The sequence below is a fragment of the Netta rufina genome (assembly GCF_964035555.1).
Source record: "Netta rufina genome assembly, chromosome: 4".
Classification (NCBI taxonomy): Eukaryota; Metazoa; Chordata; class Aves; order Anseriformes; family Anatidae; genus Netta; species Netta rufina.
The window spans coordinates 34,233,563-34,252,192 of record NC_140127.1 but is presented as its reverse complement, the minus strand read 5'-3'; the positions used below and the strand labels follow the sequence as shown (position 1 = coordinate 34,252,192).

The 18,630-nt window shown below is 40.0% G+C and overlaps 1 protein-coding gene across 2 annotated transcripts in view; it reads right to left on the bottom strand.

Annotated features, from left to right (window-relative positions):
• NR3C2 (nuclear receptor subfamily 3 group C member 2) overlaps positions 1-18,630 on the bottom strand; it is a gene marked incomplete at its 5' end in the record, with an annotated part of 201,358 nt that overhangs the window by 89,427 nt on the left and 93,301 nt on the right. For both annotated transcript variants that reach the window (XM_084285696.1, XM_084285695.1), the window contains one exon: positions 1,773-1,912. In XM_084285696.1, coding sequence (XP_084141822.1) covers positions 1,773-1,912 — 140 coding nt within the window. The remainder of the gene's footprint in view (positions 1-1,772; positions 1,913-18,630) is intronic.

Here is an 18,630-nt window from a genome sequence, read left to right as displayed (position 1 = left end):
ATAAATGTCTAAAATAGGATAAGGAATATCTATCAAAATATGTCAGAAAGGACATAAAAAATGAGAGGTATGGTAATTGTAGATACACAATGCCTTGAAATTACAGTGATTTTAGACTGGGAAGGAAGCTTTCTTGGAAGGCAGGAAAGGAGGAAGGAAGATAAGAAAAGGTTCTACCATTTCATACAGTAGGTGTATGCCAAAAAAAAAAAACACACCACTACCACCACAATAAAAAATGCTTTCATGATTCAAATTTCACAAACTTAGACCTGGATATGCAAATGTCCATCCATGATGTGGCATGGAAGCACACAGAGGAAATCATTTAGTGAAACTACATCAAGTTTTCCAGTTCAAGTGCTACATTAAGGAACTGAAACTTCAGACAAGAAGTTAGAGAATGAAGACATCAAGGTCAGCTACTGCACAACAGTAAGAGAAAATGCTTTCAGAAGGGGGGGTTGGGGGGGGAGGTCTTTTCCATGTCCTTATAACTTTGGGAAGTTTATTTCAATCAAATTGACACCTTTTGATGATAGATGGAGAAACAGATTGATAGAGAGGTATTACATGAGGTCTTGACTTCAATGACGCACAAGCTCTCAAGGTCAACTTAACAGTGAGCTATATCCTCACAGCCACCAGCAGCAGATTCAGTGACAACAGAAGTAATTAATCACATGATACACTGCCTCACTCTTTTCAGCACAAGCTGGACACCATACTGAGAGTTTATTTTCTTCCTTCTAGGTTTTTCTTCATCAAAATAGATCAGTAATTAAAAACAGCTTGTTTCATCACTGGTTATAAGAACATCTACTATCAGTAATGATTTCAAAAAAACCTGTGCAGTATTTATGTCCTTTGCATGCCATGAAGTCTTAATCAGATACTAAAAATTTGATTTCTATCACTTGAAGAAATTGTTTACAAAGTCTTTAAAGGTCTTACATATCCTAACAACCCAAACCACTGAGAGGCAACACCTACCAGAAATCCTGCAGCACTCAGTAACACTAACTAACTTCTTTCTATTGAAGTGCCCAGGAAAGACAAGCTACACCATAAATAACATAAAACAGGGAGAGGTCAGCTAAATACTTCTGTGATGACAAAGCTCTCAAAATATAGACCGCATGAAAAGTCCTAGTCCTTAATGAAGAAAACGACCATTGCTATGTCTAAGCAATGCACAATGATCAATTTGTGCACCCTCATCAATCTACCACAGTACTGTAAAGCTGCTTACTTCTCTTTTGCTGAAAGACAAAACAGATGATGCACTACTGCATCCAAAGACCTGGAGCTACCCAAATGTAGACAACTGACCTGAGTTGTATTGTCATATAAGGATGTCAAAATGATGAGACAATCCTATTCATCTTCCAGTACAGGAGACGCAGAAGTATGTTTACATCAATTGTGTTCATGTCTAATGGAAATTACAAAAAGCCACTAGGAGAACTGGAGGAGCGGAAGCCTAATACAGCAGTAGCATAAAGTAAAACAATGCATTCTTTAAAAAAAAAGGCGCAAAAAGGGAAAACATCCTGGCATATTCTACATAAATTGTATCACATGTAATTGGAGTCCATTCAACATTTTTTCTCAGATTAACACAGAACTTTATCAACAGCAGAAAACACATAGGAAAAACAAGTGTGTGTGTATATATATATATATACACACACATACATTTCTATATAAAATAAACTGACGACATTTTGCCTTGACTTTTTTTTTGCTGATTTTTTTTTTTGCCTTCTTACCTTCTACTGCTCTCTTGAAGAAAACTTTACAGCTGCCACATGTAACTACCCCATAATGACACCCAGATGCTTCATCTCCACACACCAAGCACACTTTGGAAGGTCTTGAAGAACCAGTTGATACACTTCTCAATGAAGAGCTGGAGCAAAAAAAAGTAAAAAGAAAACAACAAACAAAACAGTTATGAATATTTCAAATCACACTGGCCACAATGCAAAGTTCAATTAAGAATTTATAACAGGTATAATGCTCAAGGCACCTAACAATTAGAAAACCACAACTCTTTCTTTCAGTGCCTGATTGAATACACGAGTTGCTTTAATTAGTAGATGAAGTATTTTTATTGTCTGTTTTAAAACACCCATAATACATCAATGTTAATGTGAGAAGTTACCACAAGGGCAGTGGAATTTATTGGTAGCAGATGACTAAAACTGAAAATAAACAAACAAACCACTCTGGCAATGCCCAGATAACTATAAATTTTCCTTCTGTTTGTTTGTTTGTCTCAAGCTCTTATGGCTAAGGTATACCTGTAATAAAACCGGTAAGACCATTTTATGAAGGAGCACAGCAAAATGGCATGCCCTTGCCTGATCACGTTCCTGCTTACCACTACAGTGGCCCTTGAGCAGCTTATATTTCTGTAATTGAACAGCTTACTTCCAAAGTTGTTCTGAAGCCTTTTTATATTCTGCAGGTGTAAAATATCCTTCTATTTTACTATAGGTGCCAGGAAAGCAGCCCTGGAGGTTTAGAAAGCATTCTGAAGTTTTGCAGACCAATGCATCTTGCAAACCCAGCTTTAACCATCTACCACATGCTTAAAACATGGAGCATTTTTGTTGTTGTTTTTTTTGTGTGTTTTTTTTTTTTTCAACTGTGACACTCTGAAAGTATCTTTAGTTAGTATTTTCCACTGGCAGCCCTAAAATACAGTGCTCTTCAAAACACAACTCAAATTTCATGATGCAGCGAGTCTCCTCCCTCCCTTCTTCCCCGAGGAACTGGAAATGCCACCCTAACATAATCGGCACGCTCAGAGAAACGTGCCAGATACCAGAGGAGATGAGAGCTTTGGATCCCTCCCACACCTCTCAAGGGCTGGAGAGAATCTTCCCTTCGATACCGTCTCTCTTCTCCAGGTAAACATGACCTCTTGCATTTCTTCACACGTTATCTCCCTGAAGCCTGTCAAGCAACTACAAAAACAACCCTGGAAAATTTTACACTAGTGGTGAAACAATCTGATCGTTCAAATTGCAGATCACGGGCTATTTGTTGGTCAGCCATTGGGAAACAAAGTTCACAGGTAGTCTGAATTCAAACATAAGATAACCAGCTCGCTTAAGAAATTCCAAGGAGGCACCCTTTGCCTTTTTTCACATCTTCCTTTAAAGAGCTACGCAGTGGCCAAACAATTTATCCAGGGGCACAGCAGGAATGTCACTCCAGATCAAGGACCATGAGTCTCCTGGCCTGCAGCTTTACTGTAGCATCCAAACTAAACATCTTTTCAAATGACACCATGCAGATGCTAATCAAAACGTTCCAAATAGTATTTCTTGTCTGCTTGCTAGTCTGTTAGGTTTACTAGTTTTATTCCTTGTGCTATTTATACTTTCATTACATAACTCAACACTACTTGATAATTGCTAGGTGATGGCATTAGCTCATCTGCCAGAGAGACAAAGGAAAGCCTCGCCAGATCTGTGTTACAGAAAGTTCTGTTTGCTCAAGTCCCAGGCAGATCTATGCACATGGGATGAGCATAGCTGGAAGGAAAGGCAGGTACTTCTACCAAGACTGTGCTGCTATTCAACACTGAATTTCAGCTCTGCATTTTGATTTGTTTAGGCAATGAATAGGACTCGGGTAAAAACTCCTTTCTCCTTCTAGCATGCTGCACGCTGCGTGAAAAAATCAAGCCTTTCATTAAACAGAATTCTTCTGAAGGTGTCTGCTTTCGAGAGAAAATGTCAATAACCTGGAAAACTACCTCGTTGAAAATTCATTTTTCGCTCTTTCACTGCAACTGCGGTATTTTGTCTGAAAAAGGAAACATTTCAATTCTGACACACCACCAAAATATCTCGGGGCACTTGTAATTTTGCACGTTCGCATTTCTTCATAAGACTGGCAAAAATTTTCCTACCATATGACTACTGTGTTGCATAGTCCTACTACCCTGGAGAAGGTCATTGTGTTTTTGTTTCAATATCTAAAAAAAGGTAATTCTGCTAGGGAGCTCTTATTGTGCAGAAATAGAGGATCCCAGAGTATCACAGCAGTGTGTTGATATCTGCACACATGACTGCATACACATACATACACGTGTCTTCTTTTCAGTTGAAAATAAATTGTCATGTAGGATTTGCAGAAGGTGGGAGAGCCTTTTTTTATTTTTTTTTTAGATATGAGCTGCCCCTTAAAATTCTACTTACACAGAATTAGTGGGTTTAAAAAAAGCCAGTAGACACACTGAGACACCATTTGATCCATGACTATTATTAAATGCCTACCTAAGACATTATCTATAGCATATTTTATACAGTGCTTATCTAGACAAAGGGCTTGAATATAGCTGAAAGGTGAAGGTACAGCTTGAATGCAAAGCGTGTATTCAGCTATTCAGCCGCAGCACCACAGGTGGAAACTTAACATTCTGGAATAAAATTTAATTAATTCCCATACATCCTTTTAATCAGTTTAAAAGTGGAATAGGTTAAAACACAAATGAGGTATTTTCGTTCTTAATAGGAGTATCCAACATGGAGCAATTCTCAAATACTCCACTGCAAAGGAACGTTGATATTAGCTGTCAGAACTCAAATTTCCTCCAATTTGTGCCAGCTTAAGCTATGATTGCCTTCTAATGCACAATGTTTTGCTTGATCGGTTTTAAGATGTCTTATGTTCTCTTTCATCCATGCTACACCAAAGTATTTCCTAACTTAAAATGCTGTTACATTATCTCATACAGGAGCTACGGTGGTGTTTGTACACACCTGAAAATAATAAAATACTGACTTCTGAAAATATGCTCAAGTCATATTGCTAAACCTCAAATTAAGTCATTCTCTCCATGGAAGCTATTCTTTTCTCAACAAAGTATGCATGGATGGTTACACCTTTTCCTCATGAATCTCTTACATTCACACTGTCATTCCTTTCTTAGAAACTTGACCACAGTGAATAAGATTTGCATCAAGATCTGACTGGTGAGCAAATTCTCTCTGCCCTCAATTCAAGGCCAGATATCCAGCTTTTATGACACTAAACATGTTTGATTTATTATTTACTTTTATTACACGAATTAATTAATCAGGATACCTGTATATCTTATAATGCGTATAGTGGGAAACCCTAGACTAAAGTAACCCCCTGCTTTGAAAATGCTTTTCATGTATGCTCTGAGTTAAATATTTCCCTTTTTGTTATTTTTTGCACAGAAACATCCCATAAATTTCTATTTGGTAACGCTAATGTAAATTTGTGAAAAGTTACTGGTAGGTAGTGCTTAATAAATAAAAGCTAAATGTTGATTGTGAGATTGTAATAGATATATACAGCAATTTGGCTTTCCTTTTTTTTTTTTTTTTTTTTTTTTAAAAGCTCAATTCGATTCTTAGCTCCAGATGAAAATCTTAGTTACGGTAATGCAGATCATTTTGGTAATCCATCATTCTCTCTTCTGAAAATCCAACCAAGAACAGATACTATAAATGAAGACTGGGAACTTTACAACTGACTCCCTGGACAACCATTAGTCTAGTGACAAAAGCCTATTGGAATGACACCCTAAATCTAAGGACACCTGTGGGCCACAGCAGGATTGAGGCTTTTAATGCTTGGAGCAAGTGAAAATGCTGCTTTTATACATTTGCATGAGTCCAAACTAGATTCTAACAAATATTGCTCTGCTAGTCACAGTTCTTTAAGCTTTCAGTGGGCTACTGTTGACCTGGATTTCTTTCTTGTAGCCAGCAATCTACTTTTAATACAAAATGAAAACACAAGAAAGATGAGATGAGATGCCACATTGCTGGCTACTCATTACTGCTTTTAGAAGTCACTGGTTTCCGTAGCCTGATTAGGGGTTATTACTTTCATGCTGCTGTCATATTTCCAATGTGAAGAAGAATCAACCAAACAAAACAACCCTACACAGCAGGATGCAAAGAAGAGATCTAACACAGCATACATATTTTATCACAACAATTTTACAGCCAAGGGCAGCATGGATCAGTTTAACAATGCCAAATGTATCTTCTAAATGATTTGTAAAATGGTCCCTTAGATGGCTCCGGTAACATTTGTTATGTTGTAGGGTATTTGATTAGGAATAAGCCTGATTTATTATCCTTAACAGTGCAAATGCTGGCAGTTAAATACTGACCTTGACTGGCCATTGCCATCAAGCTTATTTGTGTCTTAGCAAGTTGGCTTTAGGAATAGTTATATGGAGAATTAATTAGAACTAACAGATTTTGTAAAGAAGAGTCAATAAAACCACAGATAATCCAGCATTTGAAAAGCGGATTATATAGGTTATGATGCTTTTCAAACCAGACGTCATACAGGAGCGCAGTTTAACCAAATGCCACCTTTCTGATGATAAAATGAAGTACTCCAAAGAAGCACAAGCCACAAAACGAATCCCAGACAAAAGTTTATGCTACCCTGTAGAGAGTATATTTTTCTCCTTCCAAACATTCCCTTCAACTTTTCCTGGCCTCTACAGCTAGCATTGCATTCCTAAGTGCTTGCTTTGACTCACTGCTCCTCTGCTCAGCTCTCCTAGCCTCTTCCTTTCTGTAGCTCATCGTTCACTCAGTCACCACAGCACGAGCACCTTCTCTTCCCATTCCCTCTGCTATTTTTATGTGTGGTCACATAGACACAGTAATTTCATTGCCCATGATAATTCCTGTAGTGACTTAGGAAATGTTAAGCTGGTCAAAAGTTGTCCACGAGATTACTTGACCACCACACAAGGATGTTGACCACAACCTCCACCAGTGGCGTGTACCATTCCCCAGATTTTGCTCTACACCATTTTGTTAATACTGAGGTTTTACCAATGTAAGTTCTGCCTTGTGCAGCCTGATTTTCTTAAAAAGTTTCACTGCAGGAATGTACCTTGGTTCTCTGCTGTAACTACTCGCATAAAGCAGATTAGCAGACTGGAAAATGGTATTTCTTAAAATGTCAGACTACATAAACCAATCTTCCTGTCAGCAGACCAAGAAAGCATAGAGAAGTGAAAAGGTAGAGAGATGAAACAATCAGATTTTAGGAGGAGAAGGCAGTCACATGGGACCTCGTGAATGTGGAGCTGAAGAAAGAACGAAAGCTGAAACCAAACCACCCTTAAGCCTCAGAGCCAAAATTAAGAGCAACATTTACCCTCTACTGTTTGGCAGAGGCACACAAACTGCCAAATAACCTAGCTGCACGTTCTGCTGACTGAGTTTCTCGGGGCATTATCTTGCTCCTACAAAGATGAAGACAGACATTACAGAAGTTATGTTTCCTTGGATAAGACAACAGGACCCATGTAGCCACTACCAACCCTTACACCTTTACACCAACTCTTATAATCTTATACCAACCCTTACACCTCTAAAAAAAAAAAAAGGTGCAGGATTTTTCTTTTAAGCCTCGGTCTTAAAAGAAAACAAACAAAGAATGTCCTTTGAAGTCTCAGAAACCCTGAACAAGATGTAGATATTTTAGGGAAGGTAACTGTATTTTAGTGTGTATTAGGGATGATAGGCACCAAGCATAACATCTGAGGCAGTGCATGCTTGCTCTGACATCTGGAGTACTGTTTCAGTCCAGAAGTAATATGAGCAGCTAGGGAAAGATATTTTTTTAAATGTCTTCTCTTCACTAGAGTAACAAAGATAAGAAAAACATTTTTCCATTCAAGTGAAATATTCAGGAAATTCAATTAAGGAAGAACAACAACCTGTAAACTAGTATCTTCTTGGCCTATAAATCAATTATTTTTGAAGCCTCCTGGAATCCAGAATCTCAGAGCTCTTATACGGATTACCATTTGTTCACATTTGTTTGTTTTGTTTTCGCTAATGATGAGGAACTCATGCTATCCACTACTGCTTACCGCAATTTAAAAACAGGGATCAGTATCTCACCAAAATAAATGTGTTTTGCCACCTATGACTTGCAAGATGTATTTTTAAGAAACTTAAAAAGAACAGAAAACAAACAAAAACCCCACCAGCATCAGATAAGTGCAGTAGCTGTTAAGCTACATTTAATTTAGCAGTTCATGTCAATCTCTTTTTCTAACACAGACATGCACTGCTCCAATAGAGGAAATTTTCAGTTGTTTTAACTTCAAATACTGCAGCTCTAATACAAAGTATAGATTAAAAAAATAATCCAATATTTATACTCTTTCCTCATAAATGCTCAGTATGAGGAAACAGGTATCAGAGAGGAAAGCACAGTTAAGAGAAAGCTATGAGATCACAGGGTTTCTTCTCTCAGCAGCTCCAGCTTTCCCATCAAAGTTACTTTATTTAGCAGTGCCTAGGGGTCAGAGATGACACTTTCCTACCTTGATCTTAATTATTCTAAGAAGTGAACTCTGATGTACAGTGATAAAAGAAAAGGCTCCACCCTTTCTCCCAAGCTCGCAAACCTAGGAGTCAGTTATGATTAAAAAATAAAAATAATAACAGTAATAAAATTACAGTATTTATTCTGCAGATAGAAGCTGATGGGTTCTCCTGTGCTGTAGCCACCAGTGAATAGGTTCTTGTATTTAGCTTAACCTTAAGGCACATGTTGATTTTACAAAATGAAGCAAGTGTAGCACGGCCCTTCAATTTCCATTTCCCTCAGTGGATGCTGACAGGACCCAGCACTTCCCCAATCCAGCTGTAAGCCTTTGACTTTTCCTTGACCTTCTCCTCTGAGATCTTTTGGTAGCAGCTACAGTCGGCTATCCAATTTTTACCTTAAAGTAACCCGTTGACTACAGAAAAATATGAACTTAAGCATAAATAAAACTGTGTTCTGGTGGACTGAAACCGAGCAGCACTTATCTCCTAGGGAAATAAATCTGCTTTTTGCCCACTGATCCAGTGATCAGAGCCGTGTAATGTCCTCCACATAGTCTTCTGAAAGGCACTTCTGCTCTAACTACTGTCGCAACGTAACAAGATCTAATGCCCCAAGGGAAATAAAACTCACTCGTTCTGCAGTTTTTCAGTACATAAATATAGTTTTCTGTGGAAGAGGAATGGCTGACCTAGGTAGGGAGTTTACTCTTAGAAGCAAATCTCCACCTTTGGAAGCCGCAGACCAACATCAAGCAGCACATTTGCTCTAACTTTTAATATTTGGTCCACTTATAGAATTAGTGCAGTTTAAATGCATGTGATGTTCATTTTTGTTCTGCTCATTATAAATTGCAATGCATTGTATAGCAAGATAAGGCAGGAACGGTGTATCTGGCAAATGATCTAGTTAATTATTGAAAGTTGGGGGGGGGGAGCATTTAACCCTCTCTTTTCCTGTACCTGCTCTGCTGTCATGATCAAAGGGAAAGAGACAGCTTTGAAAATCCCATTTCTCATAGCAGCATCTCATCTTCTGCCATTGAAAAATATTTCAACTAATTAAGCATCCTGATCACTCCTGTAGGAGAGCACAGTTGTGTTTACTTGGTAAGGCTCTGCTGCCTTCTTGGTCAGCAATACTTTGTAAACTGCATAAAATGCAATGATTCAAGTGAATTTCTCCTGCTGATGCTGGCACCAGTGGGAAATCATTGCCATAAGGAATTACATGCAAGTCAAGACTGCATGACAACTTTGCTCTGCTGCTGAGGACTCTTAAGACAAAGAAAAATTGAACAAACAAGAAGGAAGGAAAATATACCTAGAGGCCAGTGATGCAGGGAGATGCTCCTAGTAATAAGAACACCCCGTAATAAGAAGTCTCCCCTTTTCAAAATAAAGCTCACTACTTTTTTCACATTCCTCCTTCAGAGTCTAACCAAGCAATTCTCACAAATACCTTCCTTTGCTTGAAAACCTTATTATATGAAACCTTTATGGCAGCAACCTGAAATGGCATTAAAGACTAAAGAATTGACCATTTTCACCCTGAAGAAGTCTCATTCTGTTGCCAAGTCAGAAATCTGACCGGTTCCTCTGCCACCACACCCTTGGGCTTGGCACCTGAAGTCCTAAAAGGATACAAGTCTGAAGAATTCTATCAACAGTATTAACTTAAAAGAGAAGCAGCTTGGTCCGATCACACTTACTCGCCTACCAGAAACTACGTGCTTCATCTGCCGAGTGCATGATACGCGTACAGAGAAAGCCACTGTCCCATGTATGCCCTAACCAGGCAATATAAAAAGTTTACAAGAGTTCTGTATTCCAATAAAAGAGAAAAATTAATACTTCAGAATAGCAAAAAGTGAACCGAACTGCCATCCCAGTCTAATGGGGATTAAAATACCACAATAGAAAAACCTCCAGAGCAACCATGAAACCATAGGGAAAAAAATGCACCAAAGCACAAAAAAGGTTACCATGGGAACAAAGGCTATTTTCCAACTTGTCAAATAAAAGCCCCAGTATGGCAGACCTTTACTCCTAAGAGCAATCCCACAGGCTTCTAAAGGCAACACGTGTAATTATTACTTGAACTGAAAGACTCTAATGGGGGGGATTTTGCCCTTTCAGCTCCCTTTTGCCCCCACCACCAACAAGACAAAATTAGTACGTATGTCGAAAGTGTATTAGCGTTCAGCGGCAGCACGTGCTAGAGTGTAATTCCACACAGGAACAGAAAATAGAGGTAGAGAAGTCTGCACAGCGATCCACAATTCATAAACAAGACCCAGGGGAAAGGCAAGGCAGCGGGCAGCTGGCGGGGCCGTGCAGTATGAGGTAACGATGCAGAACCGAGTCAAAGGAACGCCTCTGATCCGCTCGGGGGCTCGAGCCCTGGCACGAGCAGCCTTCGTGTGCCTTGCAGCGTGCTCCCAGCTCTTTGTGGGCTTGCAAAAGGAAGGCTGCAGAAGGAAACAGTCCTCTGGAGATGGTCTTATTAGTCGAAAGGCACTAACCCTCCATAAGGTTGGTGCTTGATGTTGTACCACAAGTGTCCTGCTTGGCACTTGTTTCAGGCAGTACAGGAAAAGCACAACTCCAACTTCACCACAACCTCTGATTAACAAGTGTTTTAATAGTCACTTTTTTTTTCTTCTTCAAATATATCCTGCCACATCTAAAGTCACTATTTAAAGTAATGAAGGCTTCATTTTAACCAATATATTTTAGTTTTACGAAATGCAAGCTATTCATGCTGTTTTAATGCATGCAATTATTACTTAATACAAGAAGTAAGATGACGTGCAGCTCTGGGCTGGAGAACCACACAGCTTTTGGGGTAGTTTCTATGTTTGTATTTCCCACATTCCTGGCTCAGTAACTCCAATAACACGTCTCTTAAAACTATAAGGTAGAAAAGCCAATGTGATTTCTGCTTCTATCTCCTTTACTATTCCCCTTTTGTCCCCTTTGTGGCCTTTTAGTACCCTTTAACAGGTAAAAAAAATATTATTTGACATAAAAAAGCCAGTCATGAATGCAGAGGACCATGCAAGGAATATGGTGAGCATGACATGCCTGCACTGAGCAGGCAATACAGGGCAGGCAGACGCGGGACTCAAACCCATCAGCTTCTTTTCTTTCTTCTTCCTAACTCTGACAGGTAAGTTGAACAACTTGGAGCCACTCATCTTTGTAGAGCATTCGCCTCTTCATTTTCTTTCTTGCAAAAGAGCTTGTTTTGAAATGGATGCATAGAAAAAGATGTTTTGAACTTATCATCACCTGTTAGAAAGACACTTGGGAAGAAAGTACTGCTAAAGCAACTGACATCATATTCCAGCATATATGTAACCTGCCCTTGTAAATGCACAAAGTGTACCCATGTACATCACTAAGGGTGAGTCACAATTTTTAATTTTACATACCTTGGATTTGCATAGAATTATACCTATTTTAGACACCAGGAGATCATGACAGAGGAGCGGTTCAGGTCATAAACCAGCACCAGAGCTCCTCACAAAAGTGAACACTTTGGAGCAGAAGTACTACTGAGCATGGGAGTTACAGGTTTTAGCAACCAAGTGCACAGCTAACTTCCAAGAGTCCTTTAAAAATCCACAGTAATTACACAACAGGAAATCTCTGCTCCATTAACTAAGTAAGAACTCTATTGACAGTCAGTAGAGGTAGCAGATAAAATCAATTGTTAAATGTAGTTTTAAAATATTCCCAAACCCAAGCCCTTTCAATCTTTCAATTCCCCTTTCCCTTTTTTTTTTTCCCACAGAAAGTGTAACTGCTGACATGTAATACAGTTACAGTGTATTAAATAACTGTAGTTTTTACTTTTAAATCAATTAAAATATCCCTCCATAATATGTCAAAGTGACAAGTAATAGCCTGCTGAGTGCCATGGAAAATTTTGGTCAAATAGCAGATGAGGGTTGCAATCACTGACTGATACCTAGAGCAAAGACTTTTGGTAATTCTCCCACAAGCAATCACAATTGCTGACAAAGTTCAAATTTGTCTTGACAGGATTGTCAAGGCAAACTAGAAATGTTCACAATTGCAAGTCAAAGAATTCATTTTTATTCAGCTGAAATTCATTCTACTGCTCCACACTAATGATACGCAATACTGTACCTACCACTCACTCTGGCTCATATAGCAAAGATAAGAAGAAAATGGCAGCGTTAAACAAAACACAAAGCAAGGAAGTTCTGTTCTGCAGCTTGCACAGCCACAGTGCGCCTCTTAAATCCCTTCTACATATATCTGAAATTCTTACAATATATAGCGGGCCCTGGTTTTGGAAGGCAGCTTGCATGTAACTTCAGTGGGAATAAGAGCTGGTGCCATAATTAAAAATACCACCATTCTTCCCTTTCAGGAAAACTATGTTTAACTGTTTATGCACAGAAGCATGTTCCTTTAGAGGCAAACTGACAGTTGAGTGTGAATAATTATGTGCTTATGCATAAATTTACACAATTTACATAGTAATCAAGGTGTGTAGCAGACTGAACAAACATCGTTGCTCGCAAAAGCATCACCCCCCAATCCTACTCAGGGAGCCTATCTGTGGCACAGCCTTTCCATTTGCCATAGCAAGGACTGTGATATTTACATTCATTGTTAAAGCACAGCATCGCACACTGACACAACAGGTCCCACACGGAGTGCAATTAAAACCAAACAGAAAGAACCTGACGACACACATTCTTTGCTCCATTAAACAATTTCTGCCTATTCTAAAACATTTTTTTTTTTTTTTTTTTTTTATCCTTCCCCTGCAGCCGCTGAAATCATTTCTGCTATAAACAGGTGTACAATATGCAGAATAAGCACTTAGGGAAGAAAGGAGACAACTCAACAAAGAGCAACTTCTGAGGCTGCACAGTTTCAAGTTCTGCAGCAGTCGCAGTGTAAGGCAGCTGCGTAACCTTGCTGAAGGAGCCCAGGAAGCCCTGCTGCCCCCACTGCACCCCTTCCCAGTCCACAGACCCTGATGCAGGAGCCCACAGCTCTGGCACATGCTTGCAAATTGTGATGAGACTTAGAAGGTTTCCTTACTTACATATTTGCTTTCCGTATTTCCAGATGACAAAGACAAAATACAGCCAGTGTATGTAAAGCTCCAAAGAGTATGAAACCAGTTAAACTATGCTTTTTTAAAGAAAAAGATTAGTTGTTATTCTTAGAAACCAATGAGTAGCAGGACTAATGCAACTCTGTGTACTAAAGCCTTCTCCTTCACACATGACATCTATGACATTCAGCAGGAGAAAAATGCAAGCAGCACCTTACACTTAGGGGTGATACTACCTGGGCATCCCTCTTCCACCTTGTCACCTATTCTAATGGTAAAAGGTTACAGCAAAAAATAAAAAAAAGGTAATAGCTACCCCCTGTCAACCTTGACTGAAGTTGGCTGATGTTTACAGCTTACCAGGTGGGGAACAGGTAGACGGCTCAGTTACATAAAACTTGATTTCCTCGGGAAGCCAGCCTCTGCCTCTGGTTCTGCTGGAGCTGTTATTGCAACCAACAACTTGATGGCAATAGATGCTGGAAAAAGCTATCACTGCTTTAAAGCTTTGGTCCCTCACACACACCTGGTTATTCCAAAAGCATTCCCTGCGTCATGAAAGCACACAACCCCTCAGCAGCACCTACTCACCCCGTACCCATCCATGCAGAGGCACAAACCCTGCGGCTCCTGTGGGCCCAGCACACCACCGGCTGCCTACTTCTGCACACCCTCTGCATCCCCATCTATCTCCATTAATGCTGCCCATGGGCAGACTCCTGCTCCTCTGCTGGAAACCAGAAGCCTGTGGCCCAAACAGACCAGGTACAGCCAAACACTGCTTTGTTTCGTACATTTTTTTTTCTTAATTCATCATGACCGAAGCCAAGTATCTACTTCTTCTGAAGTAGTAGAGTATTTGACAAGGCTTGTAAGAACCCAACACCTAAACCCTTTCCCAGGCCTTTTACACCAGCAACTGTGTACTCAAAGACTGCCCAAAAGGAACTGGTTAATGCTTGGAAGAAACAAGGCTGTTATCCAAATTTCATAGTCACACAGTGGAATGTTAATAAAAGTAAATGCATACCAAGCCCTTGTTTGAAGTTCAGCACTTCTTTCATTCCAGAAACACTGCTTTAATCTCCCAAATGCTGCTCTGCCTTTTGTTATCCTCTTTCGTGACTGTGTTGTCAAGCGCAGCACTCAGACAACTTGCTGCAGAAGGAGCAGAAATTGCCTACAAACGACAAGCCTGTGCTGCTCACGTTTTCTAGCAGAGGTTGAAGCAGAACCTCAGTTTTCCTTACAGAAGTGCTCAGGCCAAGCTGCTTGGCAGAGTGGCCAGGAGAGTCAGTTCTTCCTGGCTCTCAAGCTCTTGGGAACCAACACGCGGTTGCTGGCAGAGAGCCGGCTGCAGGTTATCAGCTGCGTGACCTTGGCTTGACGGAAAACTGCAGAAAATTCCACCAGGCACCTACCATGGCGTGCAGTTTCCCCTGCCACGGACTCCAAACACGGCAAGAAGCAGCTCTGCTTACGTGATACCAAGGGCGGTGAGGGTGGGGACGAAGCCCTGCTTCGTGCCCTTCCAACAGCCAAGAACTCCGATGCTCTGCCTGGATCAGAAATGCTTGCCAGAGCTGCCAGTTCACGAGTCTGCCTCAACAGCTGAATTTTGCTGAAATCTGAAGAAACCCTTGAGATTAATGGTATTACAGGCTTTGGTTTACTTGACAAAGACAATACACAGGCCTTTATTCTCAGCTTTTCTGAGATTTCCTTGGCCGCAAAATTGCATTAACTGTTCCTCAACCAAACCAATCCACTGGGTCTGCTGGCCATTACTCCAGCAACAGCTGAAGATTCTTTTTCCTGTAAGAAGTGACAGATTACTCTAGTTCCCAAAGCATGAGCAGTTAGAGCACGGACTGAATTCTTTTCGTAGGGTTGTGTGTCTACATCCTTGAACTTCTGAGGAACTCCTTGTCCTTGGTGGCCCTAAGCAGTTGTGCCCTGGTCAGGCCTGGTGGTGCCCTGTGACCCAATGCTCCAGCAGGAGCATCTCGAGTGCCTGCTGCCCTTCTCTGCAGTACTTACAGCACAGATACAAGTGTTTGTGCTATTTTGCTGCCAGCTGCTCTTCAGTGGGTAGTTGGAGAACTTCATTTAATGCTTCATCAGAGATGCCAGATGGACATTTTAATAAACTGCAGTATTCAAGCCACTGATTTAGGATTTCCTTGTAGTTGGCTCTCAACTTTTGACCATCTTGAGTATGGAACAACACAACACCACTGAATTTAAAGCCACAGACTAGTTTTAAGTAGTCTTAGAAGCCTGCATAAATTCTCATGCATTTTCTGCCACTGTAGCGACAGCGTAAGCCAATGGCACTCCCCACGTTTTTGCAAAAACTGCTCATGCAGCCACTGCAAACGTATGGTGGCCACAGTCAACGCATAGCTGAGGAGCTTCTACCATGCAGCCACAAACATAGGCTCAAGGGGGCTGCCTGTGGCCACTGTTCCAGCTCCCATAAACACTGGTCCCAACTGGCAGCAGAAGGTATAACAATAAAATAAAAAATACGGGAAAATAATAGAATAAAAAGGGCTTTTGCAGGTACTGCAGATACTCGTTAGAGCTCCTCAAAATAAATAATGCAACTGGCTGAGCTTCTTATGGCATTTACTACCTGTCTTAAAGTTACTATGGTTGCATAAAAAAAAAAAAGATCTGAAGAGTCTAAGAAGTTTATGAATGAATATTGATAACCTGGCTGATGGTGATGTGCCATAATTATTCTTAGAGCATGAGGTCACAATCCTAAATTATGAAACTGCTGAAATAATATTTTAAAAGTTTCAGCTTTCCCTTATGCATAAAAATCTCTGCTAAGCCTGCAAAATATTGACCTCAAATTTAAGGACATCATGCTACTTTAATAAATTATATAGAAGGCTTGACTTGTGATCAAGAAAATATTAAGGCTTAGGTTATTGTATTTTACATCATTTCTTTGCTCATTAAACCCACAAAGTTTTCATTAAAAATACAGTAATTCATTTCACTGCCATATTATTAACAAAATATGATATGCATATTTAATTTCCAATGCTGTGAAACAGATGACAGGGACAAACTATATACTGAACAGCTGAAATCCAGACAACGTGAAAGAAACATAGGATCTTTTATATAAGCTTAAATCCATGTTTAATGTATTAGGTATCATGTCCTACAAAAATGTTTGCAGAAAAAAAAAAAAAATCAGTATTTTGGATACTTTTGTCTTAAGCAAATATGCTTCAGCTTTTTACTCCATAAGAATGAAATTGGAAAGTTTGTTGGTGAGCCTCATTCCTCTTCAAAATTTGACATGCTGTTGCTGCTCCTGATAAAGCTGCAGGGCGTCTGTGTGCATGATTGAGAAGCTATCCATGAAGACTGTTACTCAAGTGCACAAGTATGGCTATCCTTCTAATTAACTATTTATGAACTGCTCCACTGCTCTAGAAAAAGTGCACTGCTATTGCTCATTAGAAACCAGCCCGTTAAGGTATTTTTAAATATAACAATGCAATTTCACTAGACATATGCACATTATTTTTTTAAGGAGAAAAGGAACAGAAGCATTTTTACTCTGGAGCTGAGTGGTTTAAAATTTTAATGAAGAAAGTATTTAAGATTGTCTTATAGGCAACAACGTCTCATTGACAGAAACGTGGCTAAGATAGCCTTGCAGATCTTTTCCATCTCTTACTGCCGTGACCTTGCACCCAACATGCGTACGCTTCCACTCGCTTTTCGTACAGAAACAGGGTGCACTCTGACAGCTGGAAGGGAAACAGGGACCGGTACTGCACTTCAAGGTGAATTCCCGTAAGACACAACCTTTGCCAAGAACTCCCTTTACATCCAAAATGCTGAGGGGAATAACTCGGTACTCCAAATCTGAAACTCCTGTATTTTTTTCTTTCTTTATTTCCCTCTGATATGAGGAAAAATTACTTCAAGTGAAGAAATGACAAATGATTCTCTGATTACACTAAGCAGAATGGAAACTAAGGTGGGGCGCAAACCTGTCCTGACCTATCCTTATTAACCAGTCACTTCTGAGGTGCTTCGGTTATTGCTGATAGTACAGAAAGTGATATACATCAATTTGCCATTACTGTAGCCCTCAAGCATTCCAAGAAATTCACATCTGTGAGTAAAACAATCACTTTTCCTTGAAGCTGTGCCCTTCACTCACAATTTTTCTCAAGTTCCTTATGAGAAGTACCTAAAAAGCCATCTTATCTGATGCTGTACCTGACGGTGATATTTTGGACAAAGTGCAAAAACATTTCGTAATGAAATTATCAGATTGATGAGTGACACCAAACCCTACCTGCCAAATTGTCATTGAACTTCACCTTCTAAATTACTCTCTACCCAGTTGTTTCCAATGCATACAGTTAGTCCAAATGAGCTTGTTGCTTAAAATACTACCGCATCCCACACATTTGTTCCTGGAAGATAACACGATGGAGCCCATCTGAAACACCGTCTGGCATGCTTACCTGTCTCAAGCCCTCGCTTTACTTTGCAGCATTCTCCCCTGCTGCGAGATCATCAGAACAACATTTTAATGCAACGGAGCATGTGATTAATCACAATCTACAGGAGGACACATTACCCAAGAACCTTGTAAGTGCAAAACCTTGTTATAAATTACTAATACTCAGAAGTTAATTTACTGCTTACACTTGATCTTAACATTTACCCGCCCACATCTCCAAGAACGACTTGACTGATCCAATTCACCAGCCTAACTCTGTGTATTGGTGGTTGGTCCAACAACCTTCCTTTCCCTCTCTGCTCCCTCCCTCCCCCCCACCCTTCTTCTCTATGCCTATAGAGAATGCCACTAAAAAATAAAAGTGTATGCAGGAATAACAAATGGCTATACTGAGACTTAGCCTGATACCTGAACCAGAGAATGATGTTTTTGAGTCCTCGTAGGGCCAATGCTAGGATCCACATCAAACCTATCTCAGATAAGATACAGAAAGGCAATTCTGAGTTGCTCTAGAGCTTTGTGGCAGAAGGGCTGATACCAGCCTGCAGAGGGGAGTGAACTGAGGAGAGGACAAGAGAGGTGCGAGTAGAAGGATGATCCTCCCATGCTACCCACCACAAACCTCTCTAATTCCCTACGAGGAGTATATGAAA